The 27,348-nt window shown below is 38.4% G+C and overlaps 1 protein-coding gene across 1 annotated transcript in view; it reads left to right on the top strand.

Annotated features, from left to right (window-relative positions):
* The window catches only part of LOC104070667 (protein spire homolog 1-like), a gene marked incomplete at its 3' end in the record, with an annotated part of 112,878 nt that overhangs the window by 61,131 nt on the left and 24,399 nt on the right, over positions 1 to 27,348 (top strand). The window contains exons 4-6 of the mRNA XM_009580737.1: positions 15,653 to 15,778; positions 25,928 to 26,011; positions 27,094 to 27,258. Coding sequence (XP_009579032.1) covers positions 15,653 to 15,778; positions 25,928 to 26,011; positions 27,094 to 27,258 — 375 coding nt within the window. The remainder of the gene's footprint in view (positions 1 to 15,652; positions 15,779 to 25,927; positions 26,012 to 27,093; positions 27,259 to 27,348) is intronic.

Here is a 27,348-nt window from a genome sequence, read left to right as displayed (position 1 = left end):
CAGTGCCGACTGACCTGTCCAAAGCTGAAGGGGTCTGCCTGAGAGTCTCTCTGTTCAACGCGCAACCGCCTGCCCTCTCCAAGGGTTGAAACTGGTAAGTGCACAGAAGGCCGCGATAGATTTTTCAGATTCACTGTCAGCCTGGTAAAGGCAGCAGATCTGCTCAGAAAAATTAGGCGGGACAGCAGCTTGTCTTACGTTAGGGTTTGGCAAAGGTTCATCTTGTCAGAATCTAGTTTCCACCCATGTAGACTTCGCAGTCTTGGATGTTTGTGGTGTTGCAGCTAGCTTTTTAGCTCTGCTGGCTCCTTTCACTACTTTAGAAATGCAGGCCATTTTTATACAGATTCATATGACATCTTCTATCGTGTCTGTAAGGCACAAGTGTTCTTTGATTTCCATATAATGCCAACATCCCATGTACCTTACCAGTCTGCTTGTATTATTTACATTATGTGTGTGATAGATGTTTTAGTAGACAAGTAAATTAACGGTGACAGGCAAAATTGCTGTTCAATTTTCTCTTTCATATAGCATTATGTGTTGAAGGTCCCCAGCAACTGTCCTCACAGACCATATTCAAAACAGTAGATTAACTTGTTTCTGCAGTTTTTAAGTTGTGTATGTACAGCTCTTGTTTGAAATAGGCAGTATAAGTGTTCTTATATGCTCTACAGGCACAAGAGAAGCAGTATTTATGGGGTGGGGGAGAACTTCTTAATTAGGCCAACTGATGTAGCTAGAGCAAAATATGTTAGTCCTTCCAGGCTGAAATGAAAGGTCCGACAGCAGTCTCTCAGTGCTTGTCCGCTATAAATTTTGGAGTCTTCTGTATGTATTCTGTCTTATGTATGGGGAGGTTAGAATACACTTGAAATTTCTGTGTGGCCTTTATGCATCTAAAAGAAGGGCATGGACTTTTTTCCTCATCTGTTTTATGCTGCAATTATTATAAATAATTTATACATGGGTAAAAATGAAGTGTCTTTTTTTTAACTTCTGTGACATGTTAGAGCCTCACAATCCACCACCCCATTCCGGAGAGGGGTCAAGAGGAAAAGTGGCTGTGGAAGCTTTGCCTTTTCTGGTTCTTGCCAGGACACAAATGACTAGATTTGAGGATGCTCGGAAGTTTTTCTTGCTGATAGCAGTTGTGTAAAAAAACTATGGGTATTTCAGTTGTCAATATTGCTAGTTCGGAGTCACTTTAAGGATGATATAATTGCATTGCCAAAGAAAATGGAAGCAGCATAGATGCTACAAAATTACTTAATTCCTTCTAGAGGCATATTGTACTGTAACAGCAACATGGGGAAAAATAAAGAAATGGAGCGAGGGCCCTTTAATTAAGACACTCTGATCTTCTTGCTTTTGAATTATTCAAGAGGGAGCCTTGGGCTTGAGGCAAAGTTTCTTTTGGTGCATTTACTTCAGTGTCGGTAACAGTATTAAAAGAAATGAAACATTTGGAGGAAAGTTGTTTGAATTGACTTAAAAGTACCACTAATTTTCCAAAATAATAATCTCTCTGTTTTAGCTCTGTGATTTTTTTTAATATGCTCTTGATTGCTGTGTTCCCATGATGCTGTTTTCTGCTCTCTTTTGCTTAGTGTACTGTTGCACTCTGTATTTTAGAAAAATATTTAAGTGAGATAAGGCCATTTGATACAAAGAAATAAAAATTATTAGATTGTGCTGTCCCCTGAAGATCTGAATCTAAAAGTCAGAATATCATATTTATCCCAAAGATTGGTCTGAAGACAGGGAGTGTTTTGCATTTCTTAGTAAAAGGATTTTTACAGTAGGTTTTTGTTTAATACATGTAGTTGCAGCATCCTTAAATAGTATTGTAACTAAAGCAGTCTTAAGGGGTGTTGTCCGCAGTGGCCCTGAGTATATTTTAAATGATAGATTTGTAAATATTTTTTATGAAATAACACAATGGGAAAAGCAGTACTCTTCTGGGTGATGGCTTCAGTGCATTTCTTAGGTAGTTTTACCTTTGCCTTGCTGCATCGCTTGGACCATACCGTCTCAAAGCTTGCGCATCTGTGCAGATGAGTCTTGTCGAGAATTATTTGAACATTTTAATCTAGCAGCCTTCCTAATAACTCACGCTAACTTGTTTCACTGAACAAAATGGTCCCAAGAGATAAACTCCTTGAATCTAGTAAGTTTGACAGAGCATTTGTTGAAGGGAAGGTGTAGGCTAGCATGGAAACTATAGGAAGACAGCAGGCATGGGAATTCAGGGATTTTGTGTAGGGAGGTGAAGTGAACTGGCTGAGTAGCAACCATGGCTCCTCGTTGTTTGGACACCCCAACTAAATCATATAAAGAAGAGAATTTAGCTGAGGGATTGGCAAGGGCAGGGAGCTAAGGGATCGTGCTAAGGGAAGCCAGCTGCATGTGGTGGCAATGCTTCATACGCTGCTCTGAGTTTGCTTTGTGTAAAGCCTGTAAAGCAGGCACTAGGAAGACATTTTTTGGAAGCCTGGTTGGATGGGAAACAGAGGAGGTTTTTTGCCTTTGCCCTGAAGAGAGGACAAACCCCTTTGTTTTATTGTTATTTATGTATTTGCATCTCTGAGAAAGAGGCTAGAAACTTGATTTTAAACACTAGAAAAAACAGGCGTTTGTTTTATCGTTACTGAGTTCATGATGGCAAGGAAGAACAAGATACTTTGGGTGATTTAAGCCAAACGCAAGTTTTATGGTTTTTTGCCTGGGTGTCTCTTAGGACAAAACAAGCTTGGAGTTGGAACAAGAAAGTCCTAATGAGCAATTGTATTTGTTTTTCCTTTTCGGCACGCCAAGATTTCTTGATGTGAGCGCTAAGACCAACGCTTGCTTTACATGAGCAAATTCTCATGAAGCCAAATCTCTTTATGAACTGGTCTCTTCTAATCAATTCATGTTGATCAGTCCACTCATACTGTGTGTAACAAGCCCCCATATATGTATTTTACACAGTCACACACACTTGCACAGGTAGATGTAAAATATCACTGTCCTCAATCCACTTTTTAAAATGGAAAGATTATAAGGTGATGTTTGAAAACATGAAGGCATTGGGGGAAGAAAATGAGCTATAGGGTTTGTTTTTTTTAAAAAAATTTTACTTCTGTGGTAGCATGTACAATTAACAACCAAATGAAAAAACTGAAGTTCAGGAGAGTATTAGTCAGCATGATTTATTAAGTCTTTTCATGTCTGGACAGAGGAATCGTGTCACAGTAGAAATATTTTTAATGGCTCAGAGGTAAAAAAAAATAGAAAATATGTTTTCAGGCAACACACACATTTGGAAATAAAAATATTCAGTAAGTTAATTTTGCCCTTGTGTTTGCATTTAATTTCTAGTGAAGGGATTCCTGTACCTTAGCTTGATCAAGAAAGCTGGGGACAGTTTGTGTAAATCCCTTTAATGTAATTTTAAAGCAGCTTTGAACGTGACAAGTGTTTAAGTGAATTATGTTGATAGACAGCTTTCATTAATTAAAGTGATGTCATTTGGTGTCTTAAACAGTTGTCCTGCTTTTTCATTCTGGGCAGTGTAATTGGAGGTCAACACGTGGTCTGCTTTACTTTGAAAGTAACCACTGTGCTCGCTTTAAAAGGGTGATGTCAGTCCTTTTCGCATTTGAATGTGTTAGTGAGCAAAGGAGGGGCATTTATTGCAGTTTCTTGTCCTGGAAATGGTGCTTACTGCATTCGGGGCCAAGGCACTTTGCTGGGGACTTTCCAGTGACGAGTCTGGCTGCCAGAGGCACTGGGCCTCGTGGTATGACCTTCAGCAGAAGTGCTGAAATCTCTCCTTACGGGAAACCTTTAGAAAAAACAAATTGCGAAATAGTTGCAAAAAGTGTACCTCTGAACACTATGGGTTGGTTTTTCTTTCCTACCTGGGCCCACTTTTTGTCACGAGTGGCTGAAGAAGGAGAGGGGGAGAGGGGACGTGCCGGCTCCTTTCAGCTGCTCTCCCGGTGGCCGGGGGATGCATGGCACCCATCTGCCTTTGGCCTGGCTCTAGGCTCAAGCGAGCAGGTAAAACAGGACGGGTGTCTCTGTTGCGTCCAGGACACTTTCTGCTGTAAAGATGAAACTCAAGAGGTTTGTAATCTCCCACCGGGTATTACTTCTGCCCGGGTGCACGGCAGCGAACTGCTGAGGTGAGATGACTGGCGAGATAACTAGGCCACCCCCCCACTAACCTCTATTGTCTTACACGCCTACCACAATAAAATGATTAATAATTTTCTTTACCACTCTGACTGATAAAGATAACCTCTCTTTGAGGTTAATTTGGCAGCTATCTAAGCCTTTTAATGAAGATGCTTCAAGCAGAGTGGTTTCTTGGCAGCTCCCTGCTGGTGTCACACAGAGTTTGAGAGAACTGAGCCCCCCCTCACCTTCCCTGCCTCCCCCAGCTTCCACTTGATGTCATCTTTCTCGTGGGACCCTGATGTATAATTAAGGATACTGGCAAAAAGTCCTTTACAAACACTTAGTTTGGGGCTTTTTGACAAGAGAGTGATGTTTTCAGCTATCTTTCCTGGCAGAACAAGCTGTAAGCTTTAACACTCATTGGTTTTACACCAGACTCTTTGTAGATGTGACGGTACATCCTAAATTCAGTTCAGAGCTGTCAACAAACTCCAGTTGAGGCATTTTACCAGTGTCTTAGATTTGTGCCTTCATCCATCTCTATCAAGTCTTCCTATATGAAGTTGGTGTTAAATGGGCTTTCATCTTGCTGACGGTAGCAATGTCTGAAATAGATTTATGTATTTGCATTTCTAGTTACCTGTACTTTGTTCTTAAGTCTTGCTTATTTTAAAAATAACTGCCCTGAGTTTCAGCCCTCAAAAGTGGCTTTATCGTGAAAAATGTCAGTACAGAAAAGAGTTACCCAAGAGTAACAATTGGTCTTTGACTACAGGCAGGAGAGTGCTCTACCACGATCACCCCTTTGATAACCTTACTCTCCATGGACTGAGGTCACTACAGTATTAATTACCTTCCAGAGATTTAATTCCTTTTATATTTCTGCCTTGGAAGGCATTGGTAAACGTATCATGAAAAAGCATCTATTTCAATGGACATGCAGTAGATGCCTCTGCAACTGCCAGCGGTTTTAAAGGCAGCTTTGAAGTTGAAGAACTGAGCTGGGTGTTCCTGCCTGACTTGCAGAGATATATCTTTCATGATACGTAACTGAGAACAGGTAAATAATTATCTGTGGTGCAGGTCCTTAGAATACTTGGCACGAAATAGTTTAATTATTTTAAGAGCTGTGTTTGAAAACAAAGCACTCAGGCAGCAGTTGACTGGAGAACTAGGAAAGTGATTTGCCTCCATCCATTTTCTCTTTTTCCCTTCAGATAATAAGGTTTTGATGAAGAGGCAGCTGGTAGCTGGGTCATGGAGTATGGTTTTTTTATTGCTGTTTTTCATCGTTTGTTTTTTCCCTTAACTGTTCCCTGTCAAGGACACATCCCTTTTACTGCAGAACATGCTTGTTTCTACAAGGCTCCTTCTTAGATAAGAATGGTAAGACTTATCTGATGTGGTTGAAATAACCTAAAGTGCAAAATTATTTTATGTTAATTAAAAGCAAGGTAATGAGAGTTGGGAAGACTCTTCAAATACTTTAAACTATGTATTTCTTTTCCAATGCTTTTTTTTTGAGTGTGCAAAGAAATTCATTTAAAAAAGAACGCTCAGCATTTGAAAGTGCAAGTAGCTCTTTTTGAAAGTAAAACAAACTTTGCTTGTTTTTGCGATCAGAGATTGGCCAACGTGCATGGCTTTGCCTCCTTCTACAAGTGGCATATTTTGAAATAAGGAAGCTAACTGTTAGAACAGCCAAACCCTAGGGAAGAAGAAGAAATGTTTCTGAATTTAGTTTATTAGCAAGAAAGGATTTCTCTTGCTCTGTATCTTTGGGTTCTCATCTTGTGTTGAGGTCTGTGTTGTTCATCCTTTTTAGAAGCAAGGACTCATTTCTATCCCCTCCAAGGAGTCAAGATGTTAAAATAAAACTAATATGTTTTAAGATTGGAGCAAGAGATCAGCCTTTAGATTGTACTAGAATCTTCACAATCTCTTAGTTAGAAATAATGAAGATTACATTTCATATGTATTCTTACGAGTTCAGGAAAACCACCAATTACTACAAGATGCATAATAATTCACTACAGTTGTCCATTCTAAATTTTCATATGAAGACTGAAATATTTTTAGCAGATAGGAGTGCAAGTGGACCAACAAAGCAGGGACAGGATGGAAAAATACGCTGTAGCATTCCACGTGATTTGGTCAGCTATGGCTTTGATCCAGAATTTTTTTATTTTCTTTATCAGAAAAGATTCCTGACCAGCTCAATGGGCTTTGCATCGGCCTCAGATCTCCATCGGCAAAATAGAATTGGTAATTCCTAGTGTCTCAAGGGTGAGAGAATACATCCAGCATGGACTGCGAGGCAACCACTGTGATGCAGCCCCTACAGCAACTATAGTCCCCACGGTGTAGACTCAGCGCAGTTTGGGATATATGAAGTGGCCTTGAATGCTTGACGGAGTGGTGGGTTTACTCTTGTTGCTGCCATTGGCGAGAAATGCGTGGAGCCAAAGCAAAGCAGTAAAGCTGTCTTTCCCTCAAGTCTCTGAGCAGTCAGGGCACTATAAACACCATCTGCAGTCCCTACAGGTGGTTAATCCCACCTATATACAGGGCGTATGTCAAACCCATTGACTCCAGATAATTCAATTTCTAGTAATTACCATACTGGAGACAATTTCCAGGAATGGAATGTGCATAGAGGAAAAGGACACCACCACTAGAAATAGAGGGAATTGAGGAGAAAATAACACCTCCTAAGTTCTGATTTATTGGATATCTGTTCTGCTTGAATAAGCAAGGATATATACTTCAATCAAAATTACAGTCTTTTATTTTTAATCAATTAATTTTATCAATAAATTGTGGGTTAAATAATTTTGTTCATACCTGTCTTAGAGTGGCATATGTTTCAAGTATTAACATTTATGTGACTGATATGCTTGATAAGACAATTGCAATGTAGATTCAATGGCTATAAATTTTAAGAAAAAAATGTTAAGCATACTTGCCTAGAAGAAGAAGAGGAAGAATTTTTCTGTAGGCCTTTTTCATGCAATCAGAGTTTCAAGACCTGATTTCCCTGACAAAGGTACTACAAATAAGGAGTATGGCATGCATGAAGGAATAGAATAGGTTTCCATATACTGAGATCTAATGAAAGCAAAATGAGACTGGTTAGAAGCTGCTGGATTTATTCATTGGGAGTGAAGTTTAAAAGCTTATTATATTTAGTAATGCAGTTTGTTTGGTTATGCAGGTGGAAATCTGTTTTTTTGGATAGGAATAAAAAGTCATGCTTCAGGACAAAACATGAAAGCGAATTATTATTATGCCTACCCAGAGACCTTTCAGCGCTTTACATAAAAACAAACAAGCTTCCCACACACATACATTTTAAAGCTCTATACGTGAACTGTAAGTTGCTGCCAAGGAAAGTGCATGTTTTTATTTTAGTTGATATATTTTAATTGGATTTCAAGTGGCTTATGAATAAAACCACCTTACATTAATATATTGTCTCTCATTTAGTGAGTATGCAAACATCTGAACTGTTTATTAATGAGATTGATGTCCATTATTGAAAAATTGATATAGAAACAACCTCTCTTCTGCATTATTCTCACCTTCCTTTTCTATGTGTGTCAGCGAGATTTGGTTTTTTAACTGAGAGTCATTCCCCACCATTTTCTGTTGCCTTCTGATAAAATTGTTTTCTCTTTTATTCTGTTTGAAAATTTCACTATTTTCTACTGGTTTTCCAGAGATGCTCTGTTTTTTTTCAAGCAGTACCCTGAGTGTAATGGCTGCTTTATATGCTTATAAGGAGGCTTGGGTGGAGTAGAAGAAAGAAGGGCATCTGTCCTGCTCTCATGCTTTGCCAAGCATCCTGGTAGAAAACCAACTTCCCTCTCTTTTCTGCTGAACAGAAGTAGTAGTTCCAGTAAGAAGGCACCATCCAGCCCTAAGGAGGGTGTGAGAAGCATGGCAGACAACCATACAAAATGACATTACAGGGGTGCAACTCTTTGCTATCAGTTGTTCGGGTGTAAGTTATTTAATAATGTAAAGGGTGGTTCCACAGCTTAATGGGCTGTTAGCTAAACAACTGGGAGCCCTGTGAATATGTACAACCACTCCCCTTCTCCTTTAATTATCCAATTTTATCATGTTTCCCCATCTACGCCTCTACTCTGCTTCTGAAGCTAGTTTTCTTACCCAGATGCCTCCATCCCGTTCTTCATGCTGCTGCTCCTGCATGAAATAGAGATGCGTGAGCGGTACAGATGAGAGCTGCTGAATGTATACAGACCTGTTGCCTTGTTGTGAAGCAGAGAGCTTTAGAAAATGCTTGCTACTGACAAGCTAACTAGTGGTTTTGCTATATGTTGCAGGGGTTGACATTTCATATAAAAGAATGGGAAAAATATAAATTGCAGGATTTCACCCTTGCTCATGAATAATCCCATTGATGTTCCACTGAATAGTCAAAGAACAAGAGCTAGCAAATTCAGATTACTGCATATTTATATTATTAATTCTTCCATTATTCTACTAAGAAACAACGGAGCACAGTTTCTCTGAAACTAAGAGAGAATGCAGAATTGGTTTACACTTAATTGGCTCTTTTGAAACAAGCCTCTTTGGGAAGCAGGATGTTGTTAGTCCACTGTGTGAAGACAGTGTAACAATACACCTAACACATATTCCAGAAACAGCTATATGCGGGGGCATGTATTTGAGGGGTTAAAAAAGCTTAATAGCTTTCAAAAAGAAATGAGAATTTACGTGAATACAGCTTTGTCAAGAAGTCTGCACTAGCACATAAAATTAGTCAGTCATTGAAAAATTAATGTCAAAATGTCCAGTGGAAATATCATCATGTCACAGAAACATAGGTTGACCTTTGTTTCAAGTCTATTTCGATAGTCAAGGTCTTCATTCTGTACTTAGAAAGCTAATAAAGAGTAACAATAGGGTTCACTGAGCATGAAAAATACAGGATTGGGCTTAAAAATTGAAACATAGTCAGTAATGTATGCTGTAGTTTGATTTCCGTTTCTTAACACTCGTGTAAGTTTTAAATGCTTTCAAAAGTGTTCGTAATTGTGTTACATATTTGTAAGACTTGTTTCCCTAAAGATAGTATCATATAAATGTTACAGAATACAAATTGTCATTGGAAAAGGTTCAAGTTTATAAGTGAGGTGGTTCAGTGAAGTGTTAGTCTTGCAGATGCTGTCTGTGGAAATTTTATCAAGATTCTCACTGCTTAAATTCAGTCTAATAGCATGGAAGAGTAGTTAAGACTCTTCAAATACCTGTGAAATGTAAGATTTTAAGAAAGAAAATGAATCACAGTGCTCAGCACCTCAAGGCAATCGGTACCTGGAGGAAATGGTATCAGGGCCAATATTCTGGTTAGAAGAAAATAGCGAAGGAGAGTCCTTTACTGTGCACGAGTTTCATCCTGAGCATTATTGAATTGCTGAAGTTTTGCTTTGTATTTCTAAAAACAGCTACAGCATATGAAATGGTACTGCAGCATTTCCCAAACGCAGTCTGCCCACATGAATCTTTCAACTTTACTTCCACGCTGACTTAAGTTTTGACTCTGGAGAGCATTTGCAAACATTTGTTAGTCCATTCCTGTTTGACATTTAAGCATATATATAAATAATTTGCTCAAGGCCTTTAATCCTCAGAGTTTGCAAAGCAGAGGGTAGTTAATGATGATGAAGATTGTATGATACAGACAACTGGACACTTCTTTAAGGATCAAGATCTTATGCAAAGCACTGTTTTCAATCCTTGCATCACCTAATTCCCATTTGCAGTTTTGGCTTTAATTTCAGCAGCTACATTTTTTTCTTCTCTTTACAATCCTGAAAGAGGGAACCAACCAAGGCCACTATTTAATGAAATTGTACCTGTTATTGCTAAGTGCAATACCTTTGCTGCTGTATTTGGGTTTTCATATTAGAAAGGAAAATCAGTAAAGAAAGAATGTATTTGTTAAGCCATTTTATGGGGAGGAACACTTAAGCCATTAAATTCTGAACTTGTGTAAGTAGAGAACTACATAGTTCTTCTCTTGTCTGCCTCAAAGCGATGAAAAACATGATCAAAACAACAAATACCAGTGCAAGGAGAAAGCCTTACCAGATTTCTGGAGAACACTTAAGTAATGAGGTAGATGTGCTTGACACCAGCAAACTAGCAATTTGCCTGAATTTCCACATTTGCCTGAATTTCCAATTTGCCTGAATTTCTACCTTTTCCTGGAGGTGTGTAAAATTAATTAGGAGCTCACATGTCAAGCAATTGGACATTCCATGGCACTTGCAAATGATCATTTAAAATATGAATTTAAAAAGTTACAAAGCTTCTGCAGGTAACTCTCGGGAAGAGTAACTTTCTGTGAATACTTTCTGTACTTTCTATGAATTTGTTTTGTGGATTAATAGCTAACTCTGCTCCCATCCCTTTTGTCTTATTGCAGTCTTACCTTGCTAGTATTCCCCTAAAGTCCTTTATCAGAGGGATTAGCTAGTCCTTGGCCCGCTGCAGTTACAAGTGGCGGAGCCAGGGGCAAATCTCTTCCTGGAAAGTTTGAGAGAACAGTTGTGAACTGGTAGGGAGCAGACGAGCTGGCTCCAGGTGTCCTGAAAGCTGCCTCAAAACTTGTACTGTGCCTGAGTCCCATGCACTATGCACAGGGGTGGTCCTAGCAGGCAAAAACATCTTACAAACTCATGTCAAAACACTTCTTATTCCTCTGAACGGTCCATCCCTTAACGTTATTCTGGATAATAAAGCGAAGCAAAATGCTCAGTTGAGTTTTACAAATACACAGGTATTGTCTTGGTAAGATTTTTGCAGTAAGGCAGATGGCTCCTTGAAGTTCATATTCATAGGAATAAAAGGATATATATTAGAAAAAAAAAATCCTAATCACAAAGTCTAGTTTATCTGCATGGAGATAAAATCTTTCAGAAAATAACCTTGACTAGAGAAGGCATCTCAAGCTGAGTTTTATTTTTTGAACCTGTTGCAGTACCATACTGCAAAGGATGAGGCAGATACCTAGTACGGTTGCATGTTCAGTGATCTGTTAGTTAAATAATTTCTATTTGTTGCTTAAGAAAAAGTACATCTTTTAAGTCTATGTTAATACTCCAAGGCTTTCAAAACACTTAACCAGCCTGGCATCTGCAGCCTGGTAGTATGTTTTGCATAGTATCAATAGCTTGTCTTTGTGGCCCATGGGAAAAAGAAATCCTTTTCTTCTTTGTGGTGCATTCATACAGGCCCTCTGCCCAAGATGACTGCAAGTAGAAACACTTTTTGTCTTTTGAAACCTTAATTCCAGCAGGCCAGGTGTTTTGATGAAGCTTCCAGTATATATCTAGCCAAAAAGGTTTTGCAAAACCTACCTGAATTTTAGTGTGTGAGTCAGATGTATTTTTTGTAATTTTATGGAGCCCTTAATGGAATATATTCAAAGAAATGCTGTTTGATCCTTCGGATGGTTAAATTGTGATTTCTCTTAACACTGCTTTGGCTTGGTGTACTCTGTTTCCTAGTCAATTGAGGGTGAATTTGGATAAAGGAGCTGGCAAGGCTATGGTATTTACATAATGCCTTTTTTTTCTGTGAACCCTAAATGTGGATGGAAACAGTCTCTAATCTTCTTAGAGATCTAAGCAAAGATTGAATGCTTTGGGTCAATCTGGGTTTTGGGTAGGCTCAGTTGGGGAAAAAAAAAAATTAAAAAATCCCAGCTCTTCACAATGATTGCAAATGAAATATTTACAGACCGAGCTAGTTACTGTTTCAGTAGTTGATAAGATTTTTGATACTTCACCAGTTTGCAAAGACCACATAATTTGTTTTCAACCATAGTTTTTGAGACTTGGAAACAGAACAAACAGCCCTTGTATTAAGCTCTGGGCACTGTTCGTGTTCATGACCCTTAGGATAGTTTTAAGTTGTATCATGAGGGATGAAAAGGTAGGTGTCAGAATAAGCAGCATACAGAGGCTTCCTTTCCTCGATGAACTCTGAATGGCTGGAAAAGACTGCAGACCTGATTGTAATCCTTCTTGCACCGCGACCGCTGTGACATGGTAAGAGGAGGAGGAGTTCATTAGGTGGCTGTCCTTTCATATCTCCATTATTAAAACATTCTGACTGTGATTTTTGTGGTGTATTACAGTAACATAGCTTTTTAAACATTACAATCATACAATTAAAGACGTGATTTTTAATTTTTTTTTAAAGTGGGTAAATACCCTGAACTCAGGCTAGAAGTGACACTTCATACTTGATTTGCCTTGCCTGCCTAGATTTTGCAGTATTTTTTCATGTAGAAGTTACAGCTTGTCAGGCGCTCTGAACAACATGCAAGTACAATATATTACAATGAAGGGGGAAAAAAATCAGTCTGTCCTGTTTGCATTTTCCTTTTTCTTCAGGCTTACCTTCCCCAATCCAAAAATTTATGCTGAGTCCCTTGACTTAATGTTACCACAAGGGGGTTTTGTATGTAATGCATCTCCACATAATATATGATCACTCAGAGATTGATTTTTGAGAACATGAAAGTTAGTAGGAGCTGCTGGCCCTCTTTTAATATGCAGCCTAACGTTTACAAACCAAATGGTTAACTTTTTATGTGGTTGCTTTTGTAACTAAGTTCAGCAGCAGGCGTTTAATTTTTTTTTGCTTTACTTTGTGTTCAATAATAGAATGAAGATTATATCCGTCCCCTGCTTGAACTTGCCACTGCTGTATTTTGTTAACTTTCTCAATATTTGATGCAAATTGTTTCTAATTAACATGCTTCTAAATAAAGAAAAAAAAGCACTTAAAAACCTGTGTGTGATCTGTATAATAATAAAATTTTATTCTCAGCTATGAAGACTTGTACCATTTTATGACCTTTTTGAAATTGCTGTTGTTATTATTCTTATAGTTATTGTTATTCCTGTAAGTGGTGTGTTTTAGAATGAAACCCTTTTTATCTGTACTGTAATTAATAACCAGAAATAGCTTACTGAAAACATAGTAAGGCAGGTAAGGACATGATTAGTTATTGAGAGAAAGGAACACAAATTAACCATACTCAGAATTTGGTCTTTTAAATGTTCTGACTTTTTCATTAAGTCAAGGGAAATATTTAATAGCTTCTATCTTTGTGGTATGCGTTGTCACTGTAGCACACATTAGAGGTGCATCTGTTTCGTTTTTTCTCCCTTTACCTGCAATGGAGATTATATGATTTGTTAAAAAGGAAAAAAAGAAAAGAAAAAAAAAGGGGGGAGAGGGAAAGAAAAAGGAAGAGAAAAAGAAAGGGAAAAAAAAAGAAAAAAATGGGGTTTTTTCTCTCAACTATGTCCTTGTGATTATCAAGAAATAAATTTGAAGAGTGTGAAAAAATTTTGGCCATCATTATAAAGCAGTATAAAATTTGAAAGGGAGGAATCAGGGGCAGTTTTGTGAACATGTCTGCCTTGCGTTCCCTATATATAAGGAAAATATATAGGAAGGAAAATATACATACACACATATAAACTTTCCTTATATATATTCTTTTTTATGACTAAAAGGAGATATATGTATGGGTACAATCATTAGAATAGGATATTGCAGGAGTCCAAATTGTGCTTGTAAAAATTTATCAAAGAAGTTGACCAAATCTGACCACTGAACTCTGTATTGTTATACTAATTGGAAGAAATAAAAGATAACAAGGGGCCTTAGAAAGCAACTTGTCAGTGAGATTGAGCCAATCAAAATCTGACTACAACCAAAAGCAATTGTTCAGCCCTTCCTCCCTTTCCCCACCCTGGCAGCGTATTCCCCTTGCTCCTTTTTGCCTGCGCTACTACGTATGTGTCCGTGCCATGAAGAATAATTGTCTCCTGCTCCACTTCCTTCACGTTGTTAATTTTTGTCCGGGTGAGTAATCCTCTCTGAGTTAGGGCACGAACTCTGGTGCCAGGATAAGGGCATCAGTGGACGCGTACAGCTGGAGGCCATAGGACCACACCTTTTAGTGGCAGTATGGTTTTAAATCAAATTGAAAGCAATGTGAAAAAGCAGCCCAAGCTTTACATGCATTGTGCCCCTTGTAACCACAGTGTTCACTGTAATAACAGGAGAGACTTAGACAAATATGCCACTAGGCTAATTAAGGGCTCTTCTCCTAAAGAGGCTTTTGTCTCAAGCTTTAGTTCTGGAGATCTAAATGTAGGCACCTACTGCCTCAGGTTTTGGCTTGTTCTTAGTTTTAGCTCTACAGCTATAAATACAGCTATGTATATAATAAATAGCTACTATAATACCACAGTAGCAAGACAAATTTTAAGGCCTTGGTTAAGATTTTGTTTTATTTTAATATATACACCAGTATGATATATGATATGGGTGCTTGGTTAAGATTTTGTTTTATTTTAATATATACACCAGTATGAGATATGATATGGGTTTCAGCTTTGGCGTTTTTTTGATTTAAAACTGTTTAGAGAACAAATTATAGACGTTATTTTGTTCTGTCCATTTCCAGCCAAGATTTCCGTGATGAATACTTACAGGTGACGGATTTGACTTAGGGGAAAAAGGTATTAGAACTATTAGCATCAGTGCTGAGCTATTCTACAATAGTAGAAGCTGGATGTTTGTGTTCATGAAGCTGGATGTTGCTCATACCATTCAGGTTCTCTGAAATATAAAGGCTGGTTTCAGTGAAACTTCTCTTGTCGGAAATAGGAGCTGCATGTTTTACTCTAAAAGCAATGCTAGAATGACTGCTTAACAGTAGTTGTGAATGATTATTAGTGATTTGAGTAGACTTTCAGAGTTTTGCAGGTTTAGTGTATGTGAAAACAATCTATCAGTGTTTCTTGACATCAGCTGTGCCTGTGTCTGGAAATGTTTATGAATGTCTGAGGCGAAGCAATAAGCCTGCGCTTCCATGGCTCTTGCTGATTTTTAAAATCTTTGTACTGCTTGCAATAAATTAAATTAGAGTTTCACCTTGACGATTACACTTTACTTTTTTCCTTGCTTCACCTTCCAACCTTTCATAAATTGGTAGGGATACAGTTCTCTTCCATATTCATAGGAAGCTAAATAACACTTACTGTTAAAGCTGATTTGAATTAAGTACATTTTCCCAAAATTTGATACTGCAAAATTGCTTTTTTTCCCCTTCACAATTATGTCGTCTGACTTTTTTTTTTTTTTTTTTTTTTTTTTAAATGAAAAGGCAATGTCTTGGTTTTCAGAGTTTTCAAGGATGTGGTCAACCAGTCCCCTTACTGTCTTTATAGAACTCTTCTCATGAAATAAATGGTAGCAGAAGGTTTAGAAAATACACCCCAATTTCTGCCTAAACTTAAATGTCTCGTGGATTTTTGTGCCCTAAACGTTCCGTTGCATTCGCCTTCATGTTATCTCATGCTCTGTAGCATTAATGAAAGCAATGGGGCATTGTTTTGATATTGCTGTTTATTTTTCTCTCTAGCTGTGTGCTGCCCACCTGCCAACCCGATCAGAGGCACCAAACCACTATCAAGCAGTATGTCGGGCTCTGTTTGCTGAAACAATGGAACTGTACACTTTCTTGGCCAAAATTAAAAGTGCAAAAGAGGTAAGCAGTCTGAGAAGGTTTTCTGCTTTTGAGCTCATTACTGTGTGAATTAGGCTTACAAAATCACTTCTGTACCCAGCCAGTAGTGAATGCCAGATGCTTGAGGAAGTTATCTATAGTGTTCAGGGAGAGCAGTTCTACAGCTGAGGGTTATTTTTTCTTTTGGCCTGGAACCATTTGTAGATGTCTCGTAGAAATTGTTATTAATTGTGACTAGTCTATTTGGGAATAAAACAGAAGTTTTTCTTGGAGGGTTACACACTGCATACATGCATCCAGTCCTGCATGCATGTATGCAATGTATTTGAGTCTAAAAGCTTCTCTGGTGTTTCAGGGATGTTGTAAAGCGTTAGAGCTTTGCCTGTTGTTCCTCAGCTCCTTCTCATGCCTTGTCTTTGGCTGAGAATTATCTGAGATCGTTCTTGCTCATATTTTGTCCCCAGTCAGCAGCTTCCCTTACCTTTGATGTATGATTGGCTTGTTTGTCTGTCACATAGGCTTCACAGCAGAGCCAACTTGAAAAAAGAAAAATTTCCGCCTGTAGGTCGTGATGCTGATGTTCACTGCCTGCTTGGCTGTTACTGTTGACTGAAAGGCCATCCTCTGAACTACTGCAATTAAATGGTCTGGCTGAAGAATAACTTTGAGGGTGGGCGGATGATTTTTAATGAAGCTAGTTTCAGTGATCTGGCCTGCAGAATGGCTTCATAAACAATTGTATTAGCACAGTGCAGGTGTTGGTTCCTTTGGAAAACTGGTGGGTGAGGGGAAGGGGAGGAATGGAAACATGCTTCTTAAAGCTGGTTTCTTCAGCGAAGCCAACTTGTCAAGTAACAACACTTTCCTAATTTTTCTTTTTAATAAATCCCTGAAGGATTTTCTTTTCTTTTGGAAGTCAAGATCTACAGTATCTTTGAAAAGCAGGTTAAGATTTTACAGGCTGGTCTAAAAATGTTGCTTGCTGCTGAAAGAGGCAAAGTTGTTCCACCCACGCACACGTGCTCCCACTGTTTTTCTTCATCTGGTTCTAGGAAACAAACACAGCAAATACAAAAAAAAAAAAAAAAAAAAGGAGTAATTCCTGGTCAGGTTAATTAGCTGAATCAGCTCATCAGAGGGTCAGATGAGCCTCATAGCAGCACAAGAAAGCTTTTATCCTCACGCTGGTGGTGGAAGACTCAAACCAGTCAGAGGCATAAGGGACTGGTGCTATCTTTTCTTCCTGGTCAACATGTATCCCTCCAAGGGGGAGAATCCTTCAGAGATGTTTTTCTGTTGCACGGGGTCAAGTTTCACTTGACCCACTTTTCCTCCAGTCCTACTTAAACTGAAAGCAATTTTTAAACCGAAGCAGTATCATACAAAGATAATTTTGACAGTGTCAGCATGGCTAAAGAGCCACCTGTTTTCTGAAGTGCCTGTGTTACGGTTCATCTGCATCCAATGCCCCCGATACGGAGAGCAGACAGGATACAGTGTCTCTGTGCTAAATCTGTTTCCTCACCTTGACATCATTAATTTCACATTTTCAGCTTTTGACTGGTCCTTAGTGTTCTGACCACTGGATACACTAATTGAGGAACCTGTGCTAGAAACACCTCAGCTAACAGCTATTGCAAAGTCCGTATTGAGGCTCAAAGATAAGAGCCTTTGGAGTTCTTCTTTCTGCTCAGAGTGGAATTATGTTTCCAGTAGTTCTTGAACATTTTGGCCACAGTAAGCAGTAATAAGACATCTCTGTTGTCAATGTCAAAGTAAAATGTTGTGTTTTATAACCATTTAAAATTAAGTCTTAACAACGATTTTTAAAAAAAATTTATTAAAAAAGTAGAGGGGTGTTTTGAATTTGCAAATTATTTAATCACCTTGTAATTGGACGTAAAAACCCAACAACATCTAATCACACTATAGAGCGTACTATGAGTTAATCCCAAATGAAAGAAACCATTTGCCTCTCAAAGGCTGTTAGGGATTGATTCAAAGCACATTTAGGTCAAAGGAAGTAATCCTTGTAGATGGAATTTTGGCCCTACTGAAATCAGTAAGACTTTTATTGCTGCACCTAACCAAGGCCAGAATTTTGATCTTTTGATTTCATTTCACTCTGGATCAGTCCCCCAGTAGGCATACAAGAAGTGACCAAGAAAATTACCTTACAAGCAGCTTCTGAAATCTGAATACTTTGGTTTTATGATGCGCTTGATCCTTGCTTATAGCTTTTATCCAACTATGGATTTGGAATGTATTTAATTTTGAAAATAAAGTAGCGTACAAAGAAAAAAATAGGTATGAAGAAAATACAAGGTGGAATGCTGTAAATCTTGTTACACCATTTTGAAATGACCTCTATAGTTGATACTTGAGACAAGCAGGAATCATATGATTTTACTGTGCCAGTAAAAGCTGTGGTATTTTTTATATGCTTTTCTGTCTTGCAAATACATAGAAGAATCTTAATACAATTAAATACAATTCAAGTCAATAAATTCCTTTTTCTTTTCCTTTTTTTATTGTCATATGAGTATTGGGTATAAAGGAGAGAAACACTTCATACTTCAGTAAGGACATTTTGTTGTCATGAATTTGTGGTGATTGCATTGGCAGATAACTGGGGAAAAAACTCCCAAGTTACATACATCAGCTCCAATTAGAAAAAACTTACACTGTGTAATATTGTGTTTGTGACACTAAAAATGCCAGGAATTTTAAACGGTTAGTTTATTTAGAAAACTGACAGCTTTATTCGGAGATCTTCCTTTAGAATCCCTCAGACCTAGACACAGTTGTGGACGTGAGAACAAAATTAAATTAAAAACACTAAAAAGGGGGAAAAAATCCTCTAAAATTACTTAAAATAACTTTCGTATGAATGAAAATTACTTTGAAATTCCTTGGATTCCTTCTAGGGCCACTGGATGGCATCTGGGTATGTGTTTCCCAGGTATATGATGTTCATAGTTTTTGCTCAGCAGGTGCTTAAACAGCCAACTTCACTGCAGTGGAAGAGGGAGAATTTTTATCTGCAGAAATTCACTTGCTAGGAGTGGACCAAATCTGACCTATCTTATGCTACAGCACAGGACAGGTTTGGAAGGGAAGTACACTGTGAAAGAGGCAGAAAAAATACTGCTGTGATGCTGTTTTCAATTTGGCACTGTAAAAACTTGTCAGGATTTTGAAGGTTAAAAGATTTCATGAGGGATAGATCAGTAGGCAGGAGGGATAGGCCTATAGGGTTGTAATATGCTTTGTTACTAATGTATTAGTACTGTCATGTGCCCTTCAGTCTGTCATGTGAACATCCCTGTCATGTAACAAATAGAGCGTAGTTTCAGAAAGGGTTTTACTGGCGTGCATTTGGGTGAGTGCTTTAATCAGAAATGATGAAGCAATGAGTGAGCTGTTCAGGTCATCTCAATGGATGTCAAATAAAATGTTTTAGGTGCTTTGTCACATACTTGATGCCATGTAGATTTTATTTACAGTCTGATTCCTTGTGTATGAAAGGTCAGCAGTAAAGCTGACTTGCAGACAGGGAGATGGTACTCCTTAAAGAGAATGAAATGTTTAATGTAGCGGATGCACAGGACAGGACTCAAGCCAGAGTTGAGAAAGGTGTGATACTACTATTGCAATAGTAAAAAAATAAAAATAAGTAGAATAACAGAAGTAAAAATATGTATTTCTGTGGAATAGCAGCAGCAGCTCCAAAGACAGGGTTGAAATTAAGTTAACTAATTTACTCTAACTTTGCATCTTTTTGCAAGGTGAAGTTTTTCTAGCAAGTTTACTGGAGTGTTTTTCCAGCTTGCTGGCAGCATCTGTATGCTGCTCAGGCTCTGTGAAAGGTGCCCTTGGTGCAGATCCACCGTGGGTACCATCTGCTGCCATCCAGAAGTGGTCTTTTGATGGGCAGGACCTCCTAACTCTGTGTCCTGCTGTTTAAGCGTTTACAGCTGATGACAAAAATGGAGTACAGGTTGTTTCTCATCTCAAGCAGTGAGCTTTTAAAATTGCAATAGGAAATTTCCACAAAAAGGGGATCTCTCCCTTTTTTTCAGTTGTGTGTGTGTGTGGAAAAATGGTCAACAAGGTGGAGGAAATGCATGTGTGTGTGGCGAGGGGGAAGACAGTTTGAATATCTGCTAAAAATGGGCCTAGTGTAAAAGAAAAGATTCATCTTCTTCAGAATCATCCACAAGTCAGTGATATCACCTTTGTTGGCACCTAGCCATAGACAGAACTGTAGGCACAAATAAGCGATGTCCATGAGATAAAGCAAATGTTCCTGCTGTAGAGTATCTGAAAAGGTCACATACATTGCTCAGAAATGGCATCAAGTGTGACTGAGAGAGGCAGGAAGAGACTATGCAAGCATAGGAATGCAGAAATTGCTGCTCTGGATCGGACCAGGGATCCACCTGGTCTGCTACCCACATTGTGAACCTGCTTTATTGAGGGGATATCTGCCCTAGTCCTCCTTCAGCTCCCTGTTACTGCCCAGTCTTGCCTTCTGCTGGAGTTAATACTCCACGTGCACTTCACGGCTGAGTGAACCAGCAATGTGCCCTTGTTACAAAGAAGCCTTACGGTGTCCTAGGCTGCATTGGGAGAAATATTGCCCGCAGGTGGAGGGAGGTGATCCTTCCCTTCTACAAAGCACTGGTGAGGCCACACAGGAGTGCTGCGTCCAATTCTGAGCTCCCCAGTACAAGAGAGACATGGACGTACTGGAGAGAGTCCAGTGAACGGCCACGAAGATGATGAAGGGGCTGAAGCATCTCACATATGAAGAGAGGCTGAGAGGCTGTTCAGCCTGGAGAAGAGAAGGCTCAGGGGGATCTTATCAATATGCACCAATAACTGAAGTGAGGGTGGAAAGAGGACGGAGCCAGGCTCTTTTCAGTGGTGCCCAGTGACAGGGCCAGAGGCAATGGGCACGACCTGAAACACAGGAGGTTCCCTCTGAACATCAGGAAACACTTTTTTCCTGGGAGGCTGTTGAGTCTCTTGAGTATCTTGGAGACATTCAGAAGCCGCCTGAAAATGGACTCTGGCCCTGGGTGGCCCTGCTTGAGCAGGGCAGCTGGACCAGCTGACCTCCAGAGGTGCCTTCCAACCTCAGCCACTCTGTGAGTCTCTGAGTGGTACCAGTAAATGCCAATGCCAGCCTGTAGCAGAGCTAAGCATTTGTGAGTGGGCTGTGGGTGATAACTCCACAACTGGCACAGCTGGTACTAAAAGACACCACGTGATGCTGGACAGCATAAAATACAAGAAGTGTCCAGTAGGTAGATGTGTCTTAACCTGCCGCAGTAGGTTTGACTCATATCTCAAAAATTTTTAGAGATTGATGTACACCCTAAAGCATCAAGATTAATATTCCTTCCAAACTAATTAAGACTTTGTATATTTTTATAATTGCCTACATCTTCGATTGCAGTGAAAGTCCATGTTCATCAAAAACTCATCCGTAATTTCATTATCCACAGTATGCCTTGTAATTAAGTTTTTGGTAGAATACAGACAAAGCTCACAATCTGTCATCTTCGTACTGTTCTTTTAAATCATGTCGCCTTTCATTTCTGTCCTTTCTGATGTAAAAATGTAATTCTTTCAGTCTGCCTGGATATATTTCAATCTGATCTGTATGAAAATGTAAACATACAAATCCTAATTAAGTACATGAGTAGAGATGAAATTGTTCCTTGCCTTTTTTCCTAGTTTCATGCTGTGTAAAGACTCAATTGGAAAACAGTTAATTAAAAAAGTCGAGTGTAACTTTTCATTTAACGTGGCTATACTGGGGTATTACTTGTGCAAAATATGATGATAGAGGTAGTTAATAGGTATCTAAACAATGTTAATGGCTAACTTATTTTGAAAATATGGTCATTAGCAAAGTTACTCTTAATAGTCTCATGACCATAAAAGCTGTTAAATACCTGCTACTTGGATTTGAGAAAGCACAGCTGGAAAAAGAAATCGATTCACAAACTTTTCTGGTCCTAACTTCACTTTTGCCTACACTTTCAGGCTTCTAGCGACTCTGCTTTTGCAACTGTGTTATCATCAGGCTTGCAGCCCCATCGTGATTTGTTTGATCCGTCAATTTAGGAGGTTTAATAAGGGAAACAGCTGCTGTTTTGGTTTTGTGGTTTGTTTGGTTTTTTTTTTTTCTTAAGTGGTGCTGTCACTGTCACTCAGTAGGTGTTACATGCACTTGGTTTGGGGTTTTTTTGCCTCCTGTTAAACAGTTATGTTGAGCAGCATGGTGACTATTGCTCTTTCCAGAGCTGAGCAAAGTGCGTTGACCATATGCCATATACCAGTATATATGAAGAGCTTTGTCTGATAGCCACTCGAGAGGTTTTCAGGGACTGATTTAACTGAGCCTATTCCGATGTTTGAATTAAATGGGGTTTGGGACTTTTCAAAGAACTAGAGTAATGCTTCTGGCCAAGCCCTTGGAATTTAAACCCAAGTTGGAGAGCTGAATATGTAAAAACAGTTTTTCCCCTATGTGCAGGATATATTTTTAAATTGAGCCTGGAGGTGCAAGAATATTTTATTAGTTTCACAGATAGCAGCATAAGAGTTACTTGCATCAGCGAACAAATCATTCCTATTTAAGAATATAAACTGGGAACTGCAGTAGACTCTGTTCTGCAATTGGTGAAAGACAAAGTCCAGATCTGGATTCCCGAGAATACCGTCTTCATTAAATCATTGCGTTTTAGACAGCATTTTGTGGAAACGAGTCTTTGACACTGTGCTGACAAGTGTCTTATGTAAACTCCCATCTGTCACCGAGCACAGGAGAGTGCGCCTCAAATGTGGGACACGCAGCAGCAGCAAATCAACTGCCTGCTTTTAATAGTGCAGCAAGACGTTTAAAGACATTTGGTATTTTTATTACTAGCTTTTGTCACAAAATGCAGTTTTAAAAAAAAAAAAACCCAAATGCTGTAATGGTTTAAAAAAAGCCGAAGCTATTGAAACACTCTCTTCCTAGATATCCAACCCTTATTTCCTGAATGAACGCCCAGGCTGTAATAGGTGAATCAGGTCCGTGGTATGGGTCTGAGGTTCCAGGATCGTTTAGAAAAACCCTTTTAAGATGTTTCTGGTTTCTGAAATGGAAACCCATTTAGGCCATGTATTTATTATTCTGTAACAGCTCTTCTTAATCCATTGTCCCCAGGGTAAGTACAAGTGGCTATAGCAGCTGAGGTTACTCGCAGGTTTTGGATCACAGTTAAGTTCTGACAAATGGTCTCCTGTATTGTAAATGGTTGGTTTCCATAATTTACGATTGAAACAGGTGCTGAAACCCACTGATACTGGCAGGGGGTGCTGGAGGGAAATGATAATATTTCATTTAGTCTAGAAGTTTAAACATAATCATTTGTCACAGTGAATTTATTCCTTCCTAAGCAGCACCTGACAGGTGCAGAAGAGTTAAAGAAACCTTCATAACCACTGGCTGCAAGGATAGAGCACTTGCTGTTTCTTTTTCTTCCCAATCCTCCAAAGCTTTCAAACTTCTATAATGATGGAAATCCCTTTCCTGTTCTCCACTAATTGCATGGTGAGCTGCGTTTAGGGGTGCTGGGGAGGGGAATGAACTATTCCTATGAAGTGAATGTCTGTGCCGGTGTGAGGGAAGCAGCTGGAGCACTTGGCTAGGATGGGGAGGAATAGGAGTCCAGCTTTGGCAGTAGCCTGTGCTTGTATCAGTGCATTTGGATCATAAAGCTGCACTTTGAGACACTTACCTCTTGGCTGGCAGGTTTTGCTCTTGCAACTCTCCAGTGCATGGTAGCCACTATCACTTACACCTGTGCTTTCTCGGGTAGAAACTCCTCCTCTAGCTATGTTCCAGAGAAACTAATTAGATGGTTGCCTTATTTGGAAGATCTTTCAACTATTCAGGTTTTTTTTTTTCCCCCCTTCTTATTTTCTTTTGTTAAGAAAAACAGGTTGTAATCTTTTTAGCTTCATGGAATATTTATGTCAGTCAAAGGCATGAGCCTTTGGGCATAAACAAGCCTAGTAAACTGTATGATAGGGAACATGGTTGCTGAGATGGGTCATTGCCACAGATCTTGTTGAATAGTCGAAGTAAAGGTTAAGCAGCTGGAACATGTTAATTTTTTTAAAATTAATATGTACCTTCCAGTATGGAAAGGAGGAGCAAATCTGACAGTTGTGAGCACATTTACTGAAGTTAGCTTTTTGATTACAAAGAGGAAAAGGAGAAAGTATCAGAATGATTTTATATTTTGCAGTTTATCAATAAATGTTAGCAGTTTGCAAGAAAGCAAGTAATTTATACTTCACAGATACTGTATTTGAAATGATTACTGCAACTGTATGTTACAGAAAAGAAGAAACCCTGGACGGCAAAATACACATAAGCAAGGCCTTTATGTTACCTGTTCTTTCCATTTTTCTTTTTTTTTCCATTGGTAAAGGGTGATTGCCTGCAAGTGTCAGACTGACTGCTGACCGCAGCAACAGGACCAACACAAGTTTCCATAAAGACATTGTTTCCCAATTGGGTATCCTGTGGTGATACTGGAAGTCATGCCGAAATGTCCCTACATTGTCCCATGATATATTTGCTTCTGTGGTGTAGGTGATTTGTGATTTTTTGTAGAGTCTTCCTGTAAATTACGTATTTTATTTTTATAGTTCAATGGTAGTATTTCTTCTTTGATATGAAAGCAAGTGTGTTACTTACATCAGTAAGACAATAAATAACCCATCTGCTCTCTTTCCAAAACCTCTGTGGTGGCTGACTCACCTGTACTATCTCTGTAACCAGGTTTGGTAGATACTGGCACTCTGTTAAATGTGCAAGTTAAGCACTCTTCTGGTGCTTCCATTTCTTCCACTGAAATGTTGGCAGTTTTGGAACTACTTCCAGGAAAAAATTTTTTTACAATATATGCTTATTTTTAAGTTTTCTGGGAAGCTCAAAAGCTAAATTGAGACTGATTGTTCCGTTCCATTAAAGGAAGAGCTTGAGTGCTTAAAAGTGAGAAAAAGATTTTTGATAAATAAATACATCTGTCAGACCTCTGACCTGTTGCTTTAGTCTCATATATTAAACAAGTAGTTAGTAGAGGATTTAACTAACCCATTTTGAATACATTAGTGAGTACTTAGAAAACAGATCAAATTAAACGTTGTTAAAGATTTCCTGGAAAACCCTCTGTAAAAGTGGAATGGAGTACTGAGAATTTGTTTGTACTGATGATTCTAGAACATTTCAATACAGAAGTAAACCAAAAAGTAGCATTTTGAATATGCAGTTGTTCATGTGTATAAGATCATTTCTGTAAAGCCACAGCCTTTTAAACCTTTCACTTGCATTCGTCTGTGTGCAAGCTTGCCTATTCTTTGGTCTGCTGTAACTTTTAATGATTTTTCATATTCTTGTTAGTATGAAAGCTTTTTTTTGCCTCTTTGCAGACAATCTTTTCCATATTTGCCTGATCTGATCTTGTTCATAAATAGCAGTTTTTACCTTTGAAAGATCTGTTTCTTTTCCTTACAGGATTTTATTACTCAGATTTCAGAATCTATAACCATTTATACAGACTACTTAGTTTCAATATATATGCAAGTCTGTTGCTATTGAGTTTAAGGGATTTTTCACAGTTTATTTCTCCTCACGACTAACTTTCTGGGAATTTCTCCTTCTACAAAAATGTGCTGCCTTGAATTCAACAAATAACAGTAATTTTGGTATGAATGGGATCCTTACCAAGTTGGTAACGTTTTCAGTGTTGTAGCTTAACAGACCTGCTAAGTGGTTGGGTTTTTTCTATGCATAGCCCAATTTTAGGAATATTAAAATTTCTATGTATAGTTTTTCCTCTGGCATGCTATCTGAAGTACTTTCATACTCAAAATTTAAGATTTTTTTTTTTTCCCATCATTTAAGGTCCACTTTTCAATTAAGAGAAATATTTTCAAATAGTATTTCAAGTTACTTTTACAGTATTACTATTCAAGTCTTAAAACATTCAGTAGAATACCCAAACAACATAATTCAACAGATGTCAAAAACTAAGCTTCAGTTTTACTTGAGAGTAATGCCACCATTCATTTATTGACTCGTTTTCTTTTCATTGGCAGAATCTAAAGAAGATTCAAGAAATGGACAAAGAGGCAAGTGATGAATCCAGCACAGATCTTGATGACTTAAAAAATGCTGACTGGGTAAGACAACAATTGAATAGTGATTCAGCATCATTACTAGTAGTTTATATTTCTTTATAATATTTACCTAAAATTGTTTGGTTTATGTTAAAATCAGTGTCTGTGTTTTTTTAACATATGAATTAATAGTAACTCATGACAAGTTAGAACCAAATGGAGTCTCAACCTTCCTTTGCAGACAGATGAAACAATATACAAGTATCCAAGCATTACATTTTTTCTTTAGACTGTTTTCATGGAGAAGCTTTTGCAATTTAAAAAGACTGGACATTTTGACAGATATCATGCTGACTGCCCTTCAAAGGGGCAGCCAGGCAGTAGGCAGAGCCACCAGCTAAGCTTCTCCAATGGTGAAAGAAAAATGTTACAGAGAAAACCTTAACAGAAAGTAGCTTGTTTTATTTTCTAGTTATTATTCTTGCTAGTTCATAGAGGAGTATTATGAGGTTCTTAAAAGTACTTGATTTCAATCTCCCAATCTTCCTCCTCTCCAGCCATTCTCGCTGCCCAAAAAATGAGAGGGAGGTGTTAGTGTGTGGTGCTCCTGCAGGCAGAGCAAAAGGAAGTTGAGTACTGAGAGGATATTGCTAGACCTTAGGATTTGAAGTCCATTCCAAAATTTCTATTTGAAGAATGACTGCTGGGAAATGTTGCAAGAAAATTCTGGGCCTAAGGGAAACAAAGTTTCAGATTCAATCACTGTTTTAATTCACAGAGTATTAGCTGTAAGTCTAGAAACTTTCCTGACATGCTTGCAGTATACTTGAAATGGAAATACAGATGTATGGTATGAGAATTTAAAATCTTTTTTCTGTATTATCTTAGAGATGAACATCACTTGAGGTGAGGCTCTGCAGTCCTGCTGAGTTGCAACAAAGCTTTGTTATGTTCATGAGGGTTAAAAATAGGCTTATATAAAATAACCACAGATAAAATGGGTTTTGGTTGATGTGTTAAAAATAAAATAGTACAGCTGTACGTATTTGGTGGTGTCGTGAAAGGGGAATGAACAACTTCAGTTTAATCTGAGGTGGTATTCAGGATAAGGTATCAAATAAAATTTTTCTCTCTTTTCTCTTCAGGCTCGTTTTTGGGTACAAGTAATGCGAGATTTACGGAATGGAGTTAAACTTAAGAAAGTTCAAGAGCGTCAGTACAACCCGCTCCCAATAGAATATCAGCTCACACCCTATGAAATGCTGATGGATGATATTAGATCCAAACGCTATACCTTAAGGAAGGTCATGGTAAGTCAAGAGAATCACTAGAATTTGTCAAATCCGAAATGTTCTATTCCTTTTTTATCACCATCTTTTTTCTGAGAACCTTGAAATTAT

Source organism: Fulmarus glacialis, unplaced genomic scaffold, assembly GCF_000690835.1.
Source record: "Fulmarus glacialis isolate BGI_N327 unplaced genomic scaffold, ASM69083v1 scaffold28800, whole genome shotgun sequence".
NCBI lineage: Eukaryota > Metazoa > Chordata > Aves > Procellariiformes > Procellariidae > Fulmarus > Fulmarus glacialis.
The sequence above is the reverse complement of the archived record's forward strand: the minus strand, read 5'-3'. Positions and strand labels throughout refer to the sequence as shown.